General features: G+C 50.1%; 1 protein-coding gene across 7 annotated transcripts in view; it reads left to right on the top strand.

The window, feature by feature from the left end:
• The window catches only part of USP21 (ubiquitin specific peptidase 21), a 1,008,218-nt gene that overhangs the window by 206,319 nt on the left and 783,413 nt on the right, over positions 1-18,486 (top strand). For all 7 annotated transcript variants that reach the window (XM_069604671.1, XM_069604661.1, XM_069604666.1 and 4 more), the window contains one exon: positions 16,829-16,922. In XM_069604671.1, the coding sequence (XP_069460772.1) occupies positions 16,840-16,922 (83 nt within the window). In that variant the 5' untranslated portion in view covers positions 16,829-16,839. The remainder of the gene's footprint in view (positions 1-16,828; positions 16,923-18,486) is intronic.

Here is an 18,486-nt window from a genome sequence, read left to right as displayed (position 1 = left end):
GAAAAACAGGTGAAGGCGCAGACCAACCCATGAACTCCATAATTCTTGACATTAGGGTTCTATAAGGGGTTTCAGCATGTTCCCCTGGGTCTGGATTGACAAATTCCACTTCGGGGGAAGTGTCTAGGCCACTTGCTTCCAGTAATGCATCCTGAAGGTCTTTCAACCTTCTTTCCTCAGAGGCAAAAGTCTCTGGTTCAGGTGATGTGGTCCTCTGCAGCCCAAAAGGCCTTTCTTGATCAGAATCTTCCCTTGCTTCATAAATTGAAGTTAAGGGGGATGCTCTGGCCTGTGAAATGGTATAAAACCCATCTCTAAAGCAGAGGGAGCCATCATCAGTGGCCTTGAAAAGGTCGATGTCGTCGACGCCGATGTAAAAATCCTCGAAGGCGCTGACAAAGGAAACAACTGGAAAAGGTCTCGAAGAACTCGGAATCCTGCTCGAGGATGTCGACGACGCTCGACGTCGTGTCAGAGGCTCTTGGTGCAACCGTTGGCTGTGTAGTAGCCGTGGGTTTTTCTTTTATCGGCGTCGACGGATGCGTCAAAGAACCCTTCGATAACGGCGTCGATGGTGCCGATCTATGCTTCAAAGGGGCTTTCGACGATGGCGTAGAAGATGCTTTACTTCCCGATGGCTCATGGCGCTTTCGGGTCGACTCTTTCGCCGGGTGCTCCGACTCGCGGCGTTTAGATTTTATGGGCTTTTCACCCGGGGTATCACCCTCAGCTGACTTCGAGGGGGTCGAGGCCGCTTTCTCGAAGTCGCTTAGCATCTTTTTTCTGAATTCCTCCCACTCAGCCTGAGAGCTGTGTTTTGTGGGGCTCTTTCAGGGGAAGTAGAAGACGACGACAAAGGAGATCTTCTACATCTCTTTTTTGAGTGTCTAGACCTCGACGAGTGGTGGGAGCCACTTCGAGACCTAGACCGAGAATGCTTTCGACGGTGAGGAGACGAATGTCTCGACTCTACCGCGGAAACTTTCGAGGAAGTTAAAACTGACTTACCTCTCTCGAGCTTCCCCTTACGCTCCTTCAAGGCTTTCGCCGTCATGGATAGGCATTCCTCTCACTCCTAACACTGGTGTTCGATTCCCAGACACCACAAACAGATCCTGTGAGGATCTGTCAGCGACATTTTCTTCCCACAGTCTCGGCATTTTTTGAAAACCCAGACCGAGGAGTCATCGGGTCGGAGGAGGAAGCCATAGAGTACGAGTCGGTTTTCTCGAGGAAATATGAATATATTTCGACTGACGAACGGAGCAACGGTATTCCAAGGCACACGAAGCGCAGAAAAACGGAACTGAGCAACGGACGCTGCGCGTGGCCATTTATAGGCATGATGGCATCGACGTCGATACGGTGGCTGTCGAGGAACACCTACTCGACGGACGTCGACGCACAGCGCCCTCTACTGGGAAATGTTTTTTTTCCGAGGCCAGCAAGCTGGAGATACAAATATCATAGATCAGGAATACGTCGGAGGAACATCCCATCGAAAGAACGTTACCAGGTAAGGAGTGACTTGTTCTTTTGAGTGTCACATAGGTTGCAATTATTTAAATGTCATAGCTCTGAACTTAGAATCAGTGTTCTAGCTGCATGTGTAAAAATTGCAAGTTTGGTTTGAATGTAGAAAACTGGGAACCAAAGTGACATTTAGCTGAAGCCTGGCTTAAAGAGATTGAATTCTGCCTGACAACTGCCCCCTGACAGGAGTTCACACTTGATCAGCAGCTGTGTTCCCAGGCCTGGCTGCATTCTGCTGCCCCTGCCAAAAGGAGATGACACCTCTCTGATTGAATTAGAGGAGTGGCACCTGGGGACTTCAGGAAACTGAACAATGAGCCTTCCTTGGCCCAGGCAAATGTTAAATTAGGGGGGGTCGTAAATGGCTTCCTCTTGGAAGGAAATGGGAGGGGCGCTGCATCTGTGAGCAACTTGAGTTGGAGGAAGTGGACAAACCAGAAATTCCACCATGTGCTTTGGGAAACCACACCCCTCTGGGCCAGAGCATAATTCTAAAAAGATGGATAATTCATAGTACAGACTTGTCAAAATTATATAATTAAAATCATTATTCTTGTGATTTTTCTGTGCACATTTTAAGAGGTGTTAGAACTCTGTACCATGTTCTGGGGCAAAACCTCATGAATTATGGAGATTGCAGACACGGGGTTCATGCTAGAAAAATGAAAATTTACTGGAATATGTGTAGAAAGGCGGTGTACATTTGCCATTTTTGGTAAACGTCCGATATTGGTAAACCAACTAAAAATGAAAATAAGTTGTCATTTTTTAATGTCATCTGCAATCTGTACATGTAATGTCAACCACTTGTGTATCTGGGAAATACGTTTAGTTATGAAAAGGATTTTCTAAGGTAAAAGCAAAGGGGCGTTTCTTCAATAGACTGTAAGACTCTGACTCACTGCTCCCTTCTCAAATCAGGTCAAAGAGAAATCCTTGACCTATCAAATCGTGAGTGGGTTGGGCAAAGAAGGTTAGCATCCACACCCATTTTCAAAAGACATAAAAAGAGCCACTGGAAGCCAGACAGGGACATTCATTTTCCAACCTTCAACTGAATTCCTGCGCAGCACGCTGACGGAGAACTCCAGAACTTCACTCCAGAACTTCATGCAGAGAGGCCTGGACCACCAGCTAAATCCTTTTTGAGCAGGCCTTCAGAATCCAGCAATCCAACCAAACTATTCTACAGCCGGGCGAGCTGTTGAATTCTTTGCCAAGAACTTTTGCCAGAACCGGTAGCAGACCCAGAAAGAAGTGCCGACAGCAGAACCACAGACCAGATCAGAACCAGAGCGACCAGAACCAGAGATCCAGACCGCGGTGAAGTGCAGTGCAGAGCAGAGCTGAACCAGGGAGCTGTGACTTCAGAAACACCCGCCCGGAGACCAGTCTAACCTGCTGACCAGACCCTCATGGCTATTTCAAATTCGTAGTGGGAGTACTTAGCCAGAACTGTGCAAAACCAATCTCTTAGCTTAAAACAATCTGATTCAAAACATTTGAACCTTTCCAGAACTGCATCATAAGAATTGTGTGTTGCTTCTCCGATTTTAAACCTGTAAAGTGTCATTTTGCCATTTTGAATCATTATTTAATTTCTGAAAAACTACCTTCACAAAATCGTCCGTATCTCTTGAACCGTTAGTGATAGAAGCGAGATTTAACTTTTGTTTTAAAGCTGAGATTCTAAGCTTTCCAACAAGCCGACTTCCTACTCCTTATAGTTCCTCCGTAATTGTGCTCGACGCACGCGACTAAATTGCCGCGATTTGACATTTTGCTTCATTTCAGCCATGTGTAAAAATATTTGTCTTTTGCTTCCATTACGGAATTCCGTTTTCAACCTGATAACCATCCCTGAATCATTGATAGGGCTGGCCTGAACCTCTAGAGGGAATTAAAAGCATTTTTAGCATATTTTTCACTTCATTGCCACCACATTAAAGTATTTTGGGCCTGTGTTTAAAAATCATCCCTGGTGCTCTCAGCTTGCTGGGGGGGAATTGGAACTTTGTATTGCGTTTTTGTTGGTATTCTTGAAGACTGTGTGCTCTCCCTTCCATCGTCTATTGCATAGGGGGGAGTGAATTGCCACCAGGGGGAAAAGTGAACACATCATCTCTTGTGAAACCCTACCAGTTATTTCTGTACTGCATTATTTTCCACCTTGCATTTCCTTGAACCATATAAAGCATTCTCTGCTACCTTAGTCCTCTGTTCTTATTCATAAGTAACCAAGAACTGTGCTACTGTAGGATTACCTATTGCTGATTACTGCTCATATTCACAAGTGTTATCAATAATCAATTTATTTATAAAAGTTTGATATATATTTATTGTTTAATTTTTCAAATAAACCTTTTCAATTTGCAAAACAAACCTACTTCTTGGCTCAGTGGGGTCAGGGGGGATTCAAAGAGAGGGGCGTTATACAAGGGTTCATCATCCAGATTATAACTTGTCATGAAAATATATAAATAAGGGCTTCCCTTGAGCAATCCCAGACATGGCACTGACTTAGTGGGATTGCTGAATTGAAGTCACTTAACAAGTGGTGGCACAATAATACACAACCTAGGTGCAGCTGTTCTCGTTTAAGTCCAGAGAGACATGATGGAGCGTAGCTTGCATGTCGGGACACCTGTGCTAGGTGAAGCATTTTATAATATAAAGGATGTACTACAGCGCCATGATGTATTGCTATGGCAGAGAACGGAAATATATGGGACATATATATATACTGAATACTACACTTGCCAGATGCAAGAAGAATAATTCTGGACATGAGGTTGAGGCAATCTACCCCTGTGAGGAGCAAGAGAGACAGATAATGTAAAGACTGGAATAGAACAACCCAGAGTTGCAAGGAGGATGTTTCATGGAACACATTGCGTATGGTTTACCGGAGACTTGTGCTGAATCTGCGCGGGTCCAACACGTCACTGCAACACCTCGAACGTCTTGCATGAACGTCTTGCATGAGACGCCCAGCAAAGTCATCTAAAAAGTGGCTGGAACACATGGAATGGGGAACAACAAGCGTAAATGTGGGTGTTGCGTGGGAAGTACCACAGTAAAATACTTTCAACGCCCACACGCGTGCTTAACAACACGTATTCAGGGAAATGAACAGGGCTCTCCGGCGTGTGAAAAAAGATGCGCTAATCCGGAAACGTCCGCCACGCGAAAGCTGGCATAGTCGTCCCCGCGCACTAAAAACAATGCATAAAAAGTGTGCGCAAAAGCCAACGCGCGTATACAGCTATGATTCTCAGCCGTGATTGTGCGACACCACAGAAGGAGGAGGAGGATAGCCAGGGTATGCATTTTTTTTTTTTTATCCAGCACCATCCTTTTTGGGATGCCTGATGACCAGGTCTATGGCAGGTCTAGGTTTCCACCTCATATCATATTGGACCTGGTCATGGAGTGGGAAGAAGACCTCACATCACCCACCCTGTGCTCCCAAGCACTGAGCCCCTTGGAAAAGGTGCTCAATGTACTGCATTTTTTGGCCACTGGGTCATTTCAGCAGACAACTGCCATAATCGGGGGTGTCTCACAGGCCACACAGTCACGCTGCCTACACCAGATGTTTGCAATCATAACTGTACGCCCCTCAGTCCGCAGGCACATATACATGCCCAGAACACCTGCCGAAGGGCAGGCCGTGGTCCAGGACTTTTACGGGGTGGTGCACTTCCCTAAAGTGCTTGGTGCCATCGATTGCACCCATGTGGCCCAACCTCCACCCAGGGCCACGGAGCACATCTATCGCAAGCACTGGCATTCCATCAATGTGCAGGTTGTATGTGATGCCAAGGGAATCATTGCCTCTGTAAATGACAACTATCCGGGGTCCACCCATGATAGTTTCATATTCAGAATGTCACCCCTACACTGGGCCCTGGAAGCTGGGAGGCATGGCAACACATGACTCATTGGTGAGTACTAATGGCCCTGCAAATGCATGCATGTCTCACACAGACAAAACCACACCATGGACAACCCATCTCACCTCCACAGGGGACAGTGCCTACCCTCGGAGCACCTACATGATGATGCCAATACGGAACCACACCACCCCAGGTAAGATACAACGCAGCCCATATTGCAACTAGCGGCATAGTGGGGTGCACATTCTGAGTGCTAAAGTCACGCTTCCACTCCCTTGATCACTCTGGTGGTGAGCTACTATATGCACCACCAGTAGTGTGCAGGTTCATCGTAGCAGCATGTGTCCTGCACAACGTTGCAACACGACGTGGCATACCAGTAGACATGGTGCTCCCACATCCCCAACCACATGCACGGCGGCTGTGCATAGGAGGGGAAAGGGCACATGGCGAGGCTGCCCGAACCCAGCTTGTGGCACAATATTTCACCTAAAATCCAACCCCTGCGAACTGCACACAGCCCTGGTACATTCCAGGTGACAATCGATGATGACAAAGGGACAATCATATGTCGCAACCTAAACACACAGAGAATGTGTCCTTGGAAGTGTTAAATTGCATGCATCCCTTAGTACTAAAAATCAGTTGTGCACAAAACGTACACATGGAAGATGGATTATGCCACTAACACCATGAGAAAGTACACATCCAAATGCTGGTATGTCACCTAAACCCTCCCACACTTCAAATCATCTGGTTGACACACTATGCCATGGCATGCAATGTCCAAACTGAGAAATAAATGGCCAACACAACACCACTGTCACAAAGCGCCCAACAATCAACGAAACAAGTCCTGAATTAACTCACTCTCACTCATCAATCTAATAATGTACACAGCAACAACAATTGTCCAGTACAACATACCAGAAACGCAGGACCCAAGAGTGAATCCGTCTGACCGTGGCCATACATAATAGCACATGTGCCTCAATGTGTCGTGACTTGCACATGCCACCCTAGTAAATTCATGTGGCAATGCTAACCAAAGGGTGCAGGGAAGTGGAAACAGCAGGAAGGCTAGCAATAATGTAGATCGTCAAGCCAAGACATGAAGATGGAACATGAACAAAGGATGGATCTCAATGTACAAAAAGAGGGATGCTAAACATGCACTGGACAAACAATCATGAATCCCACTATGGGTGTATACACAGGTCGGACTTGAGACTGCCCACAGATGGAATGGAAGCCCAATGCCACTGTGTAAGTTACTTTTACAGGCTGCACTCCTTGCAAACCCATGGAAAGGGGAAGCAGGAGTGGCATAAGTGTCTGGACCCAAAGGCACAAACAAGGAGGATACCAACACGAGACAAGCCTGCATGGGTCCAGCTGGAATATACAGTGGATGCTCTTGGCTGCCCCACAAAGCAACACACGGTCACATAAATGCACAATAGATTAACAAAACATACTTTTAAAAAATCAAAAATGCCCATGGAGGGCCAGGGGGCCGGGGGGTCCCCACCCATTAGGAAGGAGGTTCAGGGTGCACGTCATCACCAACATGTGTGGATGTAAATAAAAACCTCCATGGGTTAATGGGCCGCACGGCTAGCAGGATCGGGAGACCTGTCGCCACCCTCTGGTGTTACATCAGAATGTGGTCGTGTTAAGGGAGGATCACCATGTATAGCCCTGGTTTGGTCCTCCATGGCAGTGGCCATGCAGGACTGAGATGCTTGCATCTGCAATATGATGGCTCGGAGGTCTCCATGCAACACCTCACGGGATGCACACAGTTCCTCTGTGATGGTATAAGTCATCATTTGCATCTGCTGTTCAGACAGTCTCCTGCTGGATGCCTCGAGTGCACTCTGTGTAATCCTGAGGGACCTATACTCTGACCTCAGAGCTTCCCTGTTGGCCCGACCCTCTGCAGCCAAGGATGCGCGCAGAGCCCTCAGTTCTGCCCATCGGCTCCTGCTGCTGGCCACCATGTTCAGCCTGTGTGAGCGGCATGTGGACCGCAATGTCTGCTGCTCCACCTGTCTTGCTGGGGGTATCCTGGAATTGGCCACCCTATCCATGCCCTGAGCCAACATCTCATGAAGCAGCCTGTTGCTGTGCAACAGCATACATGGACTGCTCCCACACAGTATCGCCAGCTAACACACGGCCACCGCATTGGCGTACCCCATGCCTGCCTGGTCCAAGGGTACCTGGCCTTTGATGTGATGACACCGTCTGTGGCTGCAGGACTGCATCCCTCCCTTGATCAGCTCCCCAGGAATAGGAGTTAATACTGTGGAGTGTGACCCTGCAACCGTAACCACCACAGACTGACGTACCGACACTGATTGGCCCTGTGAGGGGTTGTTCCCCCCCATTCCCCCTCCTCCAGACGTTTGGGATGCAACGGCACTGAGATTCCCATATCTGTTTCACCACCAGAGCTAAAGGCTTCCTCGGAGGTGGACTCAGACTGAGTCAGGTGCCAGGATTGCCTGTAGCACCAGTGGATCTTCATTGGCTACCACACCACGTCCTCCACTGGTGGTTGGTCGTGGCTCCGTATCCTGTTCCTCCTCTACCACGTCCTCTGCATCCAGTGCCTCATCACCTGCACATGGACAAAAGAAATGCATGAAGAGCCATGTAAATAGCATAGCCCTCACATATAGGCATATAGGCATCACAATGTCGCCATGCAACACATCAACCTGCCATGTCACAAACTCCTGCACATACTCAGTGTCAATGCAAGTGAAGGTTAGCATGAAAGCAGCCATGGATGTGTGTGGAAGGTCTAAATACAACATGTAGTGCATGGTGCATAGCACCTGCTACACACATGAGCACCTGACTGGCATAGTTCATAAACCAACATCACAGATGTAAAGACACATATGCCACGTACCATAGCCATGCCTGAACTGTAATACTGCACGACATGGAGCTTACTGACTACTGTCCCAGAGCCATGTGCAATGGATGTGACATGACATGTAAATCACAAACTCAATACACACAAGTGTCACACAGTGCTACGATGCAAGGGTGGTGGAATAGAGTGAAGCCAGGCACACCCACCCCATGAGGCCAGGTCACATTGACATCACACGAGTGAATAGGCATGGTGAAGGTGAGACCTTGGGTTGGAAGTGGGAGTTGGCAGTGCAGTACATGGTAATGGCATACCAATGAAATACAAGTGCATAATCGGCAATGAAAATTCAGCGGGCTGGTAAAGTGTATGTGTAGACATCAGGTGTCAATTGCTGCCAGAGGGTTGTAGGGATAGAGTAAAAAGCCACTGAGTGTGGGGGATGGCAGGGAGGCAGTGCATGGTTACAACTGGTGGCTCAGAGGCCCGTGTCGGAGATCAGAGTGTGGCCAGGTGACTAGTACATTCTCGGTCATCCAGGACTCCAGGAGGGGGAGAGGAGGTAGAGCAAGCACAACACACAAGGAAGCCTCAGAAGTGCCTCCAGACACGGAGAAGTCCACCTCCAGTTCCATTGAGGCAGGGAGGCTGTACCAGAGGGAGGCCCCAGCCAAAGATGGACATTAACCACCAAATAATTGCTATGAGAAGTAACTGACGCTGAGGGAGTAGGAAAGGGATGATCAGAGACCATGAGTAGGAAGCAAATTGGGAAGATGGAGTTGGAGACACTGCGGCACCAGGAACCATAAGGCCCTGTGGCCAATGCACAGCGATTGGAAATGAACAATCGTAGCCACTGGGAGCCAGTGCCGCCATCACTGTAGGAGATACAATACCTGGCACCAAGACAAAAGGACAATCCTCACAGTCCAGGTCGGGATGAGCTGCAGAGAGAAGAGAGTAGAGGCACAGAAATCTTGGTAGAGGCCGTTGCAGTACCCCACCATAGGTATGGCCAATCCTTTTGAGACAGTGAGCTACTGGGGGAATGAGAGGAAAGGAAGAATACCCCTGAGTAGGTGCAGCTGGCAGGGTGACCTCTCAGAGACGTCAGAGATGTGCGGAGAAAAGGCGAGTGTGGAGTGCAAGATTCTCACAGGTTATCCGCCATCACAGGTTGGTGCAGGAAGAGGGCCAAGAGAGCCTGGCAGAGTGACATGGAAGGAGTGATGGGGTTTGTCATGGTGTGCAGCACATTGTGCAGATGCAGTCTGCAGGACAACAATAACGTCTCAGTCCACCATGACATGGTTCACCCATTGCAGTCATGCAAATGCAGCCAGAACTGCCAGACAATCACACTTAATCAAAGCAACATGCACATGTCCTGGACACACATGCATCACCACTCACCAGACATTGCCTCATTATTTGGCAGGTCTCCCATGCCTTGGATCTGCTCCACATCAATCATAGCATCTATGATCTCCTTTTGTGGAGTGTGGTGTTCATCCTCTCGAGGTGACCAACCTCCAGTCACCAGAGTAGAGGCGTAGTTGGCACCCATTTCATCTTTGGCTCGGCGCCAGAGGTCATACCAACGCTTCATTGCGTCAGAAGCTGAGTGCCTCTCATGGCCCAAGGCGTTAATGAGATCAGCAACACACTGCCAGTGGGCCATATGGAGGTGTGCTCCCTGCCCGCACAAGCATGTTGTTTGTGTTCCTGCACGTAGTTCACAAGGACCTGGAGCTCCTAATCACTAAAGCTCCTCTTCCTCGACCTGTAGGTCTCCTGTGCCATGCCTTGGGACTGAGCCTGTTTGCCTACTGCACGCTTTGCCTTCTTGCGAGGTTGTGCAGACCCCGAGTGGCTGGCACCACTTGGGTCAGTAGGGGCTGGAGCACTGGTGGCCTTGGCTTTGACATCACACACTGATGGTGTGACTGTAGGTGCCCTTGCAGGTGGCTGTACCTGGGTGCCGGTGCCATGACGCTGCACAGCATGTCCCTTCCCCTTCGATGCACGGATAGCATCTCCCCCTGCGTCTCCGTGGACCGGAGTGGGGAGCACCGCAGGCCTGGCTGGGTGACCCGGAGGCTGGGTGGTAATTGCTACAGCTGCCCCTACAGCTTCCTGACCCTGTTGGGTGGGGGGTATAGCTCTCCCTGCACCGGTCCGTGCACCTCTGCCACCTTGGGCACCTCAGCCACCCCGGCCACCTTTGCCTCCCTTCCCACTAGTTGCCCTCCCAGTCATGGCACAGATGGATTGGTGCTGTGGGAGGTGCAGCTATCGATTGTCCTGGGCAATTTGAGTGAGGGGGCAGTGTACGTGATGTCAAACGTACCAGTGTGACCCAGCAAGTCTTGATGTAAACCCTGGGGAAAGAATTAACGGGCCGTGTAACACACAGGCACCCCAAATATGAAACATACCTGTATGAGACCCCTCGGCAGCCACGTGTAAAGGAAAAACCTAACGCAGTACGCTGTGGCACCCAGCAAAACAAGAAATACGTACTTGAAGGACACGTAAGCTACAGTGATGTTAAATAAGGGGTTACGTGAAACACAGGGGCACCCATAGAATGCAAAATGCGTATAAAACTCACAGTCGGCCTCAAAAGTGCAAGCGCGTGTGTGGAGGCAATCCCCCACCAAAACAAGAGGCTTGCACGCAGTGAAGAGATCGCGTGGGAACGAAGTCCACACGTCCGTCCGCTATAACTTGGCAAGCGTGTGATGCTCTCCTACGCACTACTTCATCCCGATTTTGAACGCCACGCCCAGCGTTCAGCGCGTGTCACGTAAGTTACTTGTTTCAGGCCTTTCCTCTGATTTCACGCTTACATGCTGTTTCCGCTTGTGCAGAGTCACTCTGTTTCTGCTGGCCACGTGAGTAACACAGAAGACTCACGCTCCTCGCTACCAGCCAATTTACCTGCCTCCAAGTGCCCCGAGCTGCCTCCTACAAACCATCTGCTGCTGCCTGCCCACTGTGTGTGCCTGCTGCTTGCGTGCCTTGCAATTTTGGTGCCTTCTGTACAGCCATTGCCAGAGCTCTTGTCTTTTGATCTTTGACCACACCGGCTGATCCCGAAAACTCCCAACGTGCCAGACCAATGCTCCACAGCCCAGCACCAGGACCACCTTGCTCACCCGCACCTGCGTCGGGGGTTGCCATGTCTGCAGCAACATCTAAGGCAAGTGGTAACCCCCCAGCAGCGACGCAGAGGGCTCTCAGCTTCTCAGCCAGGGAAGTTGACATCCTGGTGTAGCAATTCCTGGTGCATTATCATGCCCTCTTCTCTGGACCATTTGAGTTGGAAACAAAGGACGGATAAAGATCTGGACGGACATCGTGGGTGCCATCAACGCGGAGGGGGTGGCACCCCGTGACTACATCTATGTCCACAAGCGCTAGGAGGACTTCAAAGCCAGGACCCGCAACAAGGTCCCGCGCCTTGTCAAGGCTGGCATGGACCAAGAGGGGCGCCGGGGCCGGTTGACCACTGACAACAAGCGTGTCATGGATGGATGGAGAGGGCGTAAAAGGCGCTGTGGAGGAAGGCAGCAGGGATGCCTCCACCAGGCACAGACGCAAGGCCCAGTCACACTCTCAGGTACTGTCGTCTTCAGGGAGCGAGGGAACAGGTGCTGCGTCCGAGCCAACGGCCCCAGCTGCTGAGGATAGGTCCAAGAGGGCGAAGGTGGTCGTGGACTCCTCGGCAGTGGGAGGGACAGGTGAGCCCGCACAGGGGCAAGACACTCCGGAAGACGGTGAGGAGGCATCCAGGTTGGCAGGGGAGGAGGAGGAGGAGTAGGCCGCATCAGCCCAGCCCATGGGGCCCGGCGGGGGTGATGATGTGGGTGTGACTGCTGCAGTTCAGGGTCAGGAGGCAGTGCAGGTTGCCATGGAGGGGCCTGTGCCTACTCCTGCCCCTGGGACTGCGACTGCATCAGTATGCACCTGCGGGCATGCCTCAGGTCGGACCCATCTGCAGGTGGCGGATGTTTCCACGCAAACGGAAACACCAATACCTGCAGATGTCGCCATTCGAGACAGGGTGGAACCTGTGCTAGCCGGTGTCATGAGGCGGACAGGCTCCATCCGTGATGATGTGCAGGCTGCCAATCGGGGACTTGCACATCATCACAATGAGGTCTGCCGTCTCTTGAACTGGCTAGCACATTTCCTGGTCTTGCAATGGTTGCGTGGGCTGGCCACTTATGTGACCCCCCCTCCTCGTCTTCCGCCTCTGTGCCCTGGTCTTCTTCCGACCCAGATACCACCAGGACTCCCTGTCTACCTTTCCCAACCCTGGAGGCCGGTCTGGTGGAGATCACATCACAGCCAGAGTCAGGAGTCGAAGTTGGATCAGCCAAGGTGGTGGTCACGCAGATCCAGCCGGCGACGGGAGCTTTGGCAATGGAGGAAGAGCAGGCACCAAGGAGCAGGGCACGTGCACGACGGCTCCGGGGGTTGAGATCATCACGGAGGCTGTCCTTGAGGCATGGGGCAGCGGGCGATTTGGCAGCTGCAGGCTCGGGGTAGGAGGCTACAGGACTCTGGGCTTTCAATGGCAGAGAGGTAGGTATCGACCATCAGGAGGCAACCGTGGACCTTACAACAAGGATGTCTTCCGTGTTGGAGCGTTTGGGCCAGCAGATCGGGGCAGAGCGGCAGCGGGCAAGGGAGGCTAGACTCGCCATGGCCGTGGCGGGGATTTCACTGTGTTGGGCAGAGAGGCGGGCTCAGGTCCTCGAGGAGACTTGCATGGAGTTTGAGAGGAGCATGTTGGAGTCCCTGCAAGACCTCAAGGGGGAAGCAGAGGCTCGCCTAGTGGAAGTGGACGCAGTGTTCGATGATTCCCTGGCAGAGACTATGGGGGAGCATGGTGAGGAGCAGGACTAGCCTGCTGCCATTATATATAGTTATTTAGGTGTAAGTTTCATTTGTTTTTCCCTTTTTTTGAGTTTTTGGACTGTGCTCCACTTTTTGTATATAGTGTTTTATTCAATTTTTCAGGAATGTTTTACGTTTTCATCATACGTTTGGGCCAATGGACCCCTCATATTTGTGAAAAGTTAACATATTTTTGGATCCTTTTGTGTTCGATTGGTTTTCTTTAAATTTTTGTTTTCATTTGGATATTCATTTATGGACATGGACCTCCTATTTCACTTAGATTTTTTTTAATTCCTGTACAATGTTTTTTCATTTTGCAAATCTGGGTCTTTTTGCCAGGACTCGGTTTTAAAATGGCGTTTGTGTTCGCCTCTGAAACGCTAACCCAAGTCGAGCCCTTTGTTCCACTTTTTGGCGGGCTTCTCCACAGAAGCCCTCCAAATGGTGCTACTCTGTCTGGGGTCAACAGGATGTGTGGGAGGGGGGGATTAGGCACCCTGGACTGAGTTGCCTTGGCAACTCAAGTCGCACTCTTGTGTGATTGACCCAGTGGTGAACCGCCCGGCTCACCACTTAGCATGTTTGAGTGACAGCTAGGCTGATGAATGGAGGTTTTGCTGCATAAAAGCAGGGCTTTGGGGACTGGAACGTCAGAAGTTGCCACAGGACCTAAAGAATCCGAAGAGGGGAGAAGCTGAGCCATCTACAACGACGACACCACAGGTTGAGCCCTGCTGTACGAAACTCGCCACTTTCCCGACGACAGAGGAGATCTTCTTCCAGGAGTGTCTTCTTCCCTTTGAGCTGGTGGGACCAACCAGTTTGCCTTTTTCGTCTTCCTGGATCGCCTCGTAGTCGAATCGCCCGTGCCAAGCACCCCGGCGGCCGGATAGCCATGCTTCAACACTACTGCGAATAAAAGGGTAGTACCTTTTAACCGGGAAACTCCGCGGCTGGTTTCTTCCCTGGCAGTGCAACGACCTCCAGCTTTCCTCCACGTTGAGATCCTCTCTTCCCCTGGACGAAGCTCCGACTTGCAAACGCTGCCAGGAACTACCCCCGCTGGAGCTTTCTCACCATTTCAGGTACTGTGTCCCGCCTGTTCTCCCTTGCAACAGACTGTCCAAGGTGTCCCGTAAATCCTTGACACTTTATCCTGGGGTGACCTCAGACCTGTTAACATTATCTTTCTGACTTGATCCAACATCTTTTTGACTTTCCTGCAAAGACTTTGAGTGCATTTCCACTGTGTGATCTTGGGCACATTCCGCCTTGCTCTCCAAGAGTGGGCCTGCCTATGAACATTTTGCTATACAGAAGACCCTGCCTTTCTTGACTTGCTGTGGTTCCTTAAAAGTGTTGGTACTGTGTGTTTTTCCTATTTCTGCCTTTTCTCTCCCTTTTTTAAACAAATTATTGGAGTGCCATTTTCGGTTACGCGCTCACCTCTGTTTTGCTAAATAAGTGGTGTCTTAACCTAGACTTGTCGAATAATTAACTAGGGAGGTGTATATACTTATAGTGACTGTGTTTGAACTTGCTTGACATATTAGTGCCGGTGTATTTTTACAGGTGTGTTTTTAAATAAATAATGATATACTTTTATACCAAAGCTCTGGTCAGTGTTTCTTTGTACGACTGTATTTTTAGCCCTATTGTGTATACTCTATATTGAGAGAAGTCTGACTGCTCAGCCACAGCTACCAGGTAAATCTGAGTGGTGCAGACTGCAACCAATTGGGTTTACTGCCAACTCCTGTAATTTTAAACTTTTTGCAGTGGTCCCTAAGGGAACTGCACATGTTGCTGCCTAACAGACATGAGGCGGGAGATGCATGTAGTATGCCGTCACAAGTGTTGGGGGGGGGGGGGGGGGCGGGTTGGACATGAGGCGGGGCCTGTCTGCAGGTTGCTGTCATAGGTAATGGGGGAGGTCCCATGTGATGTGGGCTGCCTGCGGGGTATGGTCACGGGGGATGGGGGCTTGGTCCCATGTGGTGTGGGCTGCCTGCGGGGTGTGGTCGCGGGATGGGAGGGGTCCCATGTGGTGAGGGGTGCCTGTGGGGGTGTGGTCACGGGTGATGGGGCGGGGGGGTCCCATGTGGTGCGTTCTGCCTGCGGGGTGTGGTTAGGGGTGATGAGGGGGGAGGGGTGGGTCTCATGTGGTGTGGGCTACCTGTGGGGTGTGGTCATGGGTGATGGGGGCGGGGTCCCATGTGGTGTGGGCTGCCTGTGGGGTGTGTTCACGGGTGATGGGGGCGGGGTCCCATGTGGTGTGGGGTGTGGTCACGGTGATGGGGGCGGGGTCCCATGTGATGTGGGATGTGGTCACAGGGGATGGGGGCTGGGTCCGATGTGGTGTGGGCTGCCTGTGGGGGTGTGGTCACGGGTGATGGGGGGGGGGGGGAATCCCCATTTGGTGTGGGTTGCCTGCAGGGTATGGTCACAGGTTATGTGAGCTGGTGTGTGGCTGTCCCGTCAGGAGGGGTCAGCTTCTAGTGGATTTGTGCGTGTCTCGCAGAGTTTCCACACGATTTGGCTGGGGTGCGGTCTGGGGTACGCACTGAGTTTCCACGCGATTTGGCTGGTGTGCGGATGGAGTAATCGCGTGGAAACTCAGCGTGTACCCCAGACCGCACTCTAGCCAAATCGCATGGAAACGTAGCGCGTACCCCGGGTAACTCGGCGTGTACCCCGGACGCGCCCCAGCCAAATTGTGTGGAAACGTAGCGCGTACCCCGTGTAACTCAGCGTGTACCCCGGGCGCACCCCAGTCGAATCGCGTGGAAACTCAGCATGTACCCCAGATGCACCACAGTCAAATCATGTGGAAACTGAGCGCGTACCCCGGACAGACCCCAGCCGAATCGCGTTGAAACTCTGTGCGTACCCTGGACACACCGAGTTTAAACACGACTTGGCTGGGGGTGTGGGCTGCATGCTGGACCAGGGATGGCGTGGTGGCTTGTGCCATGTTGGGCATTTCACTGGCTTTTTACTGCGTGTGAGGGCGTTACTGGCGTTGCTTGATGTTCCTTGCGCTACGGCTAGTGATGCCTCGGGATATCCATGAATACGCGTGCCATGCAATTGTTTGTTTGCGCCATAGCTGGTGCACACGTGGCGCACGCTCCTTCTCAGCGCGCGGCACTTGCGCCTTTCCTGCGATGGATTCTATGAATCGGGCCCTGAATATTCAGGTACCTGTGAGAATGTTTAAATAGATGGACACCCGCAAGGTCATATAGGATAGCATATTACCTTGCATAAGCCTTTCACAGTGCAAATGAGCAGCACAGATTCTGAGGTCTAAAAGCCTACTCCCAAGAGAGGGACATGAAACTAGCCAGTTGCAGCAAAGCAAGAAAACTGTTGAATTGCTAACCAACGCCTGTCTTCCATTTTGATACAATGAAAAGGCAATTAGCCCATTTAAAAGACCAGTTGTGTGTAATTGGTTTTATTTTGCTCTCGCCAGTCAAGCTTAACTGACATATCATTAATTTGGTTTAAAAAAGGATAGCTTTGTGCGCTTAAAGTGCTCATCATACAAATTAGCATGGTGCTGAAGATGTCTTTTCTGTCTTGGCAGGAAAATGGTGAATGGGAAGTCTTCTGGAGACCACTGATTGGGCCCGATGTGAGACCAGTGCACCCTGGGACTGGAGCTCAACATTTTGTGAACGGTGCGTATTGTTTGGTTTATTACTCCTTTCTTTTTGATATCTTGTCTAGTGGTTGGATTGCTGGGTTTTTTGTTTGGAGTGGCCAGTGAGCTTTGGTTTCAACCGAACTGTATACCTGTTCTGTTTCTGATCTCTTTAAGTTGTACATATGGACGGAGGCTTCTAGACCAATTAGAGGATGTAACTACATCTGTAAATTGAGTGACCGATTACAGCATATATCACTATTGAGCATGATCTGTTGCCATCTATTCATATCTATACAACAATGATGAATGAGATAGGGGGAATAGCTGTGGCACAACAATTGAGGGTTCTCAACTATTATGCTTGATATCCAAAGCATGTGCTGTGGCCTTTTTTTCCTCGAGTTGCTATTATGCTGTGTCTGTAGCTCAAGGAGTATTTGCCCTGGATGGAACTCAATGCGTGGCCCCAAAACGATCCCTGGTAGTATCTCCAAGATTGTTTGATGGCACGAGCCATTGTTCTTGGCGTATTTGTGAAGGACCTCCCTTTACACAATGGATATGAAATCCATAGATTTAAAAACAAAATATTCTAGGTATTTTGCTCCCAAATGATTCTCTCATTCTTTTATGTTCCTGTCCTGCAGGAGAACTTTCACCTGTTTTGAAACTGAATTACTGGCCTATGGCGTGCATCTACCAGCTGATAAGATTATTAATCAGTGACTGGTGGGTTGTTTTCTCTGATACATTGATACTGGATCTGTGAGATATTGTGTGACCAATTGATTTCTGGAGACATTCCGTAACATTCTAAGAATTTCTTGGATTTTGCTTGAATCTGTGAGTCAGAATTGCCGAAATCTCCCTACATACAGGGGCTACATGCAGTCCTATCCAGACAACCTGCACAAGTGCATTAGGACAAGTTGAACTGCTTTTGTCGTGATTTTGGTGTTCATGATCTCAACTCCACTATGAGAATTTTTCATGGCTCCCAGATAGGTCATCCCATCGGTTTCACAGGCTTCAGGTACAATCTCTAAACTGACTTCTCTTGTTGCTTCTATGACATCAGCCAACAAAAGAGAGACCAGTTCCGAGCAGGTCTCCTGGATGCCAGGAAAGTTGCACCATGACATTTCGATGGACTTGGCATAGATTAGGTACAAAACTTGCACAGGTAGCCTGGGACATAGTGAGGGCCTAGTCAGATTGGGAGTTGCTCTTCTCCAGCATGGGGTCTGGCATGGATTCACATGCTCATGAATATTCCCCGTCGTCAGGCTGGGAATCCTCGGTAAAGAAAAAATCAGTATCAGTTTCGTTTCTGATCTGTCTTTCGTAGTAGTAACCAATCACTGATCTCTGCGTCATACTGACCACAGCCAATGACTGCCCTCTACCTAAGCACCGCCTCTGGCAGCCATCTTCAGATTTTTACAGCACGTTCAAGTGTTGGGATCCTCGTGCTATTGCTCTCGAGCGTTAGTGCTATTTTTTCATGTTTTTTTCACAAAAAATTTCTCTTTTTTCGGTCAAAAGAGCCTCAAGCTCCACCGTTTCTTCATCCGATCAACGGGGACCTGTGTCGG

The sequence above is a fragment of the Ambystoma mexicanum genome, chromosome 1p (assembly GCF_040938575.1).
Source record: "Ambystoma mexicanum isolate Mex_15411 chromosome 1p, UKY_AmexF1_1, whole genome shotgun sequence".
NCBI lineage: Eukaryota > Metazoa > Chordata > Amphibia > Caudata > Ambystomatidae > Ambystoma > Ambystoma mexicanum.
This window is presented reverse-complemented; position numbering and strand designations above follow the sequence as displayed.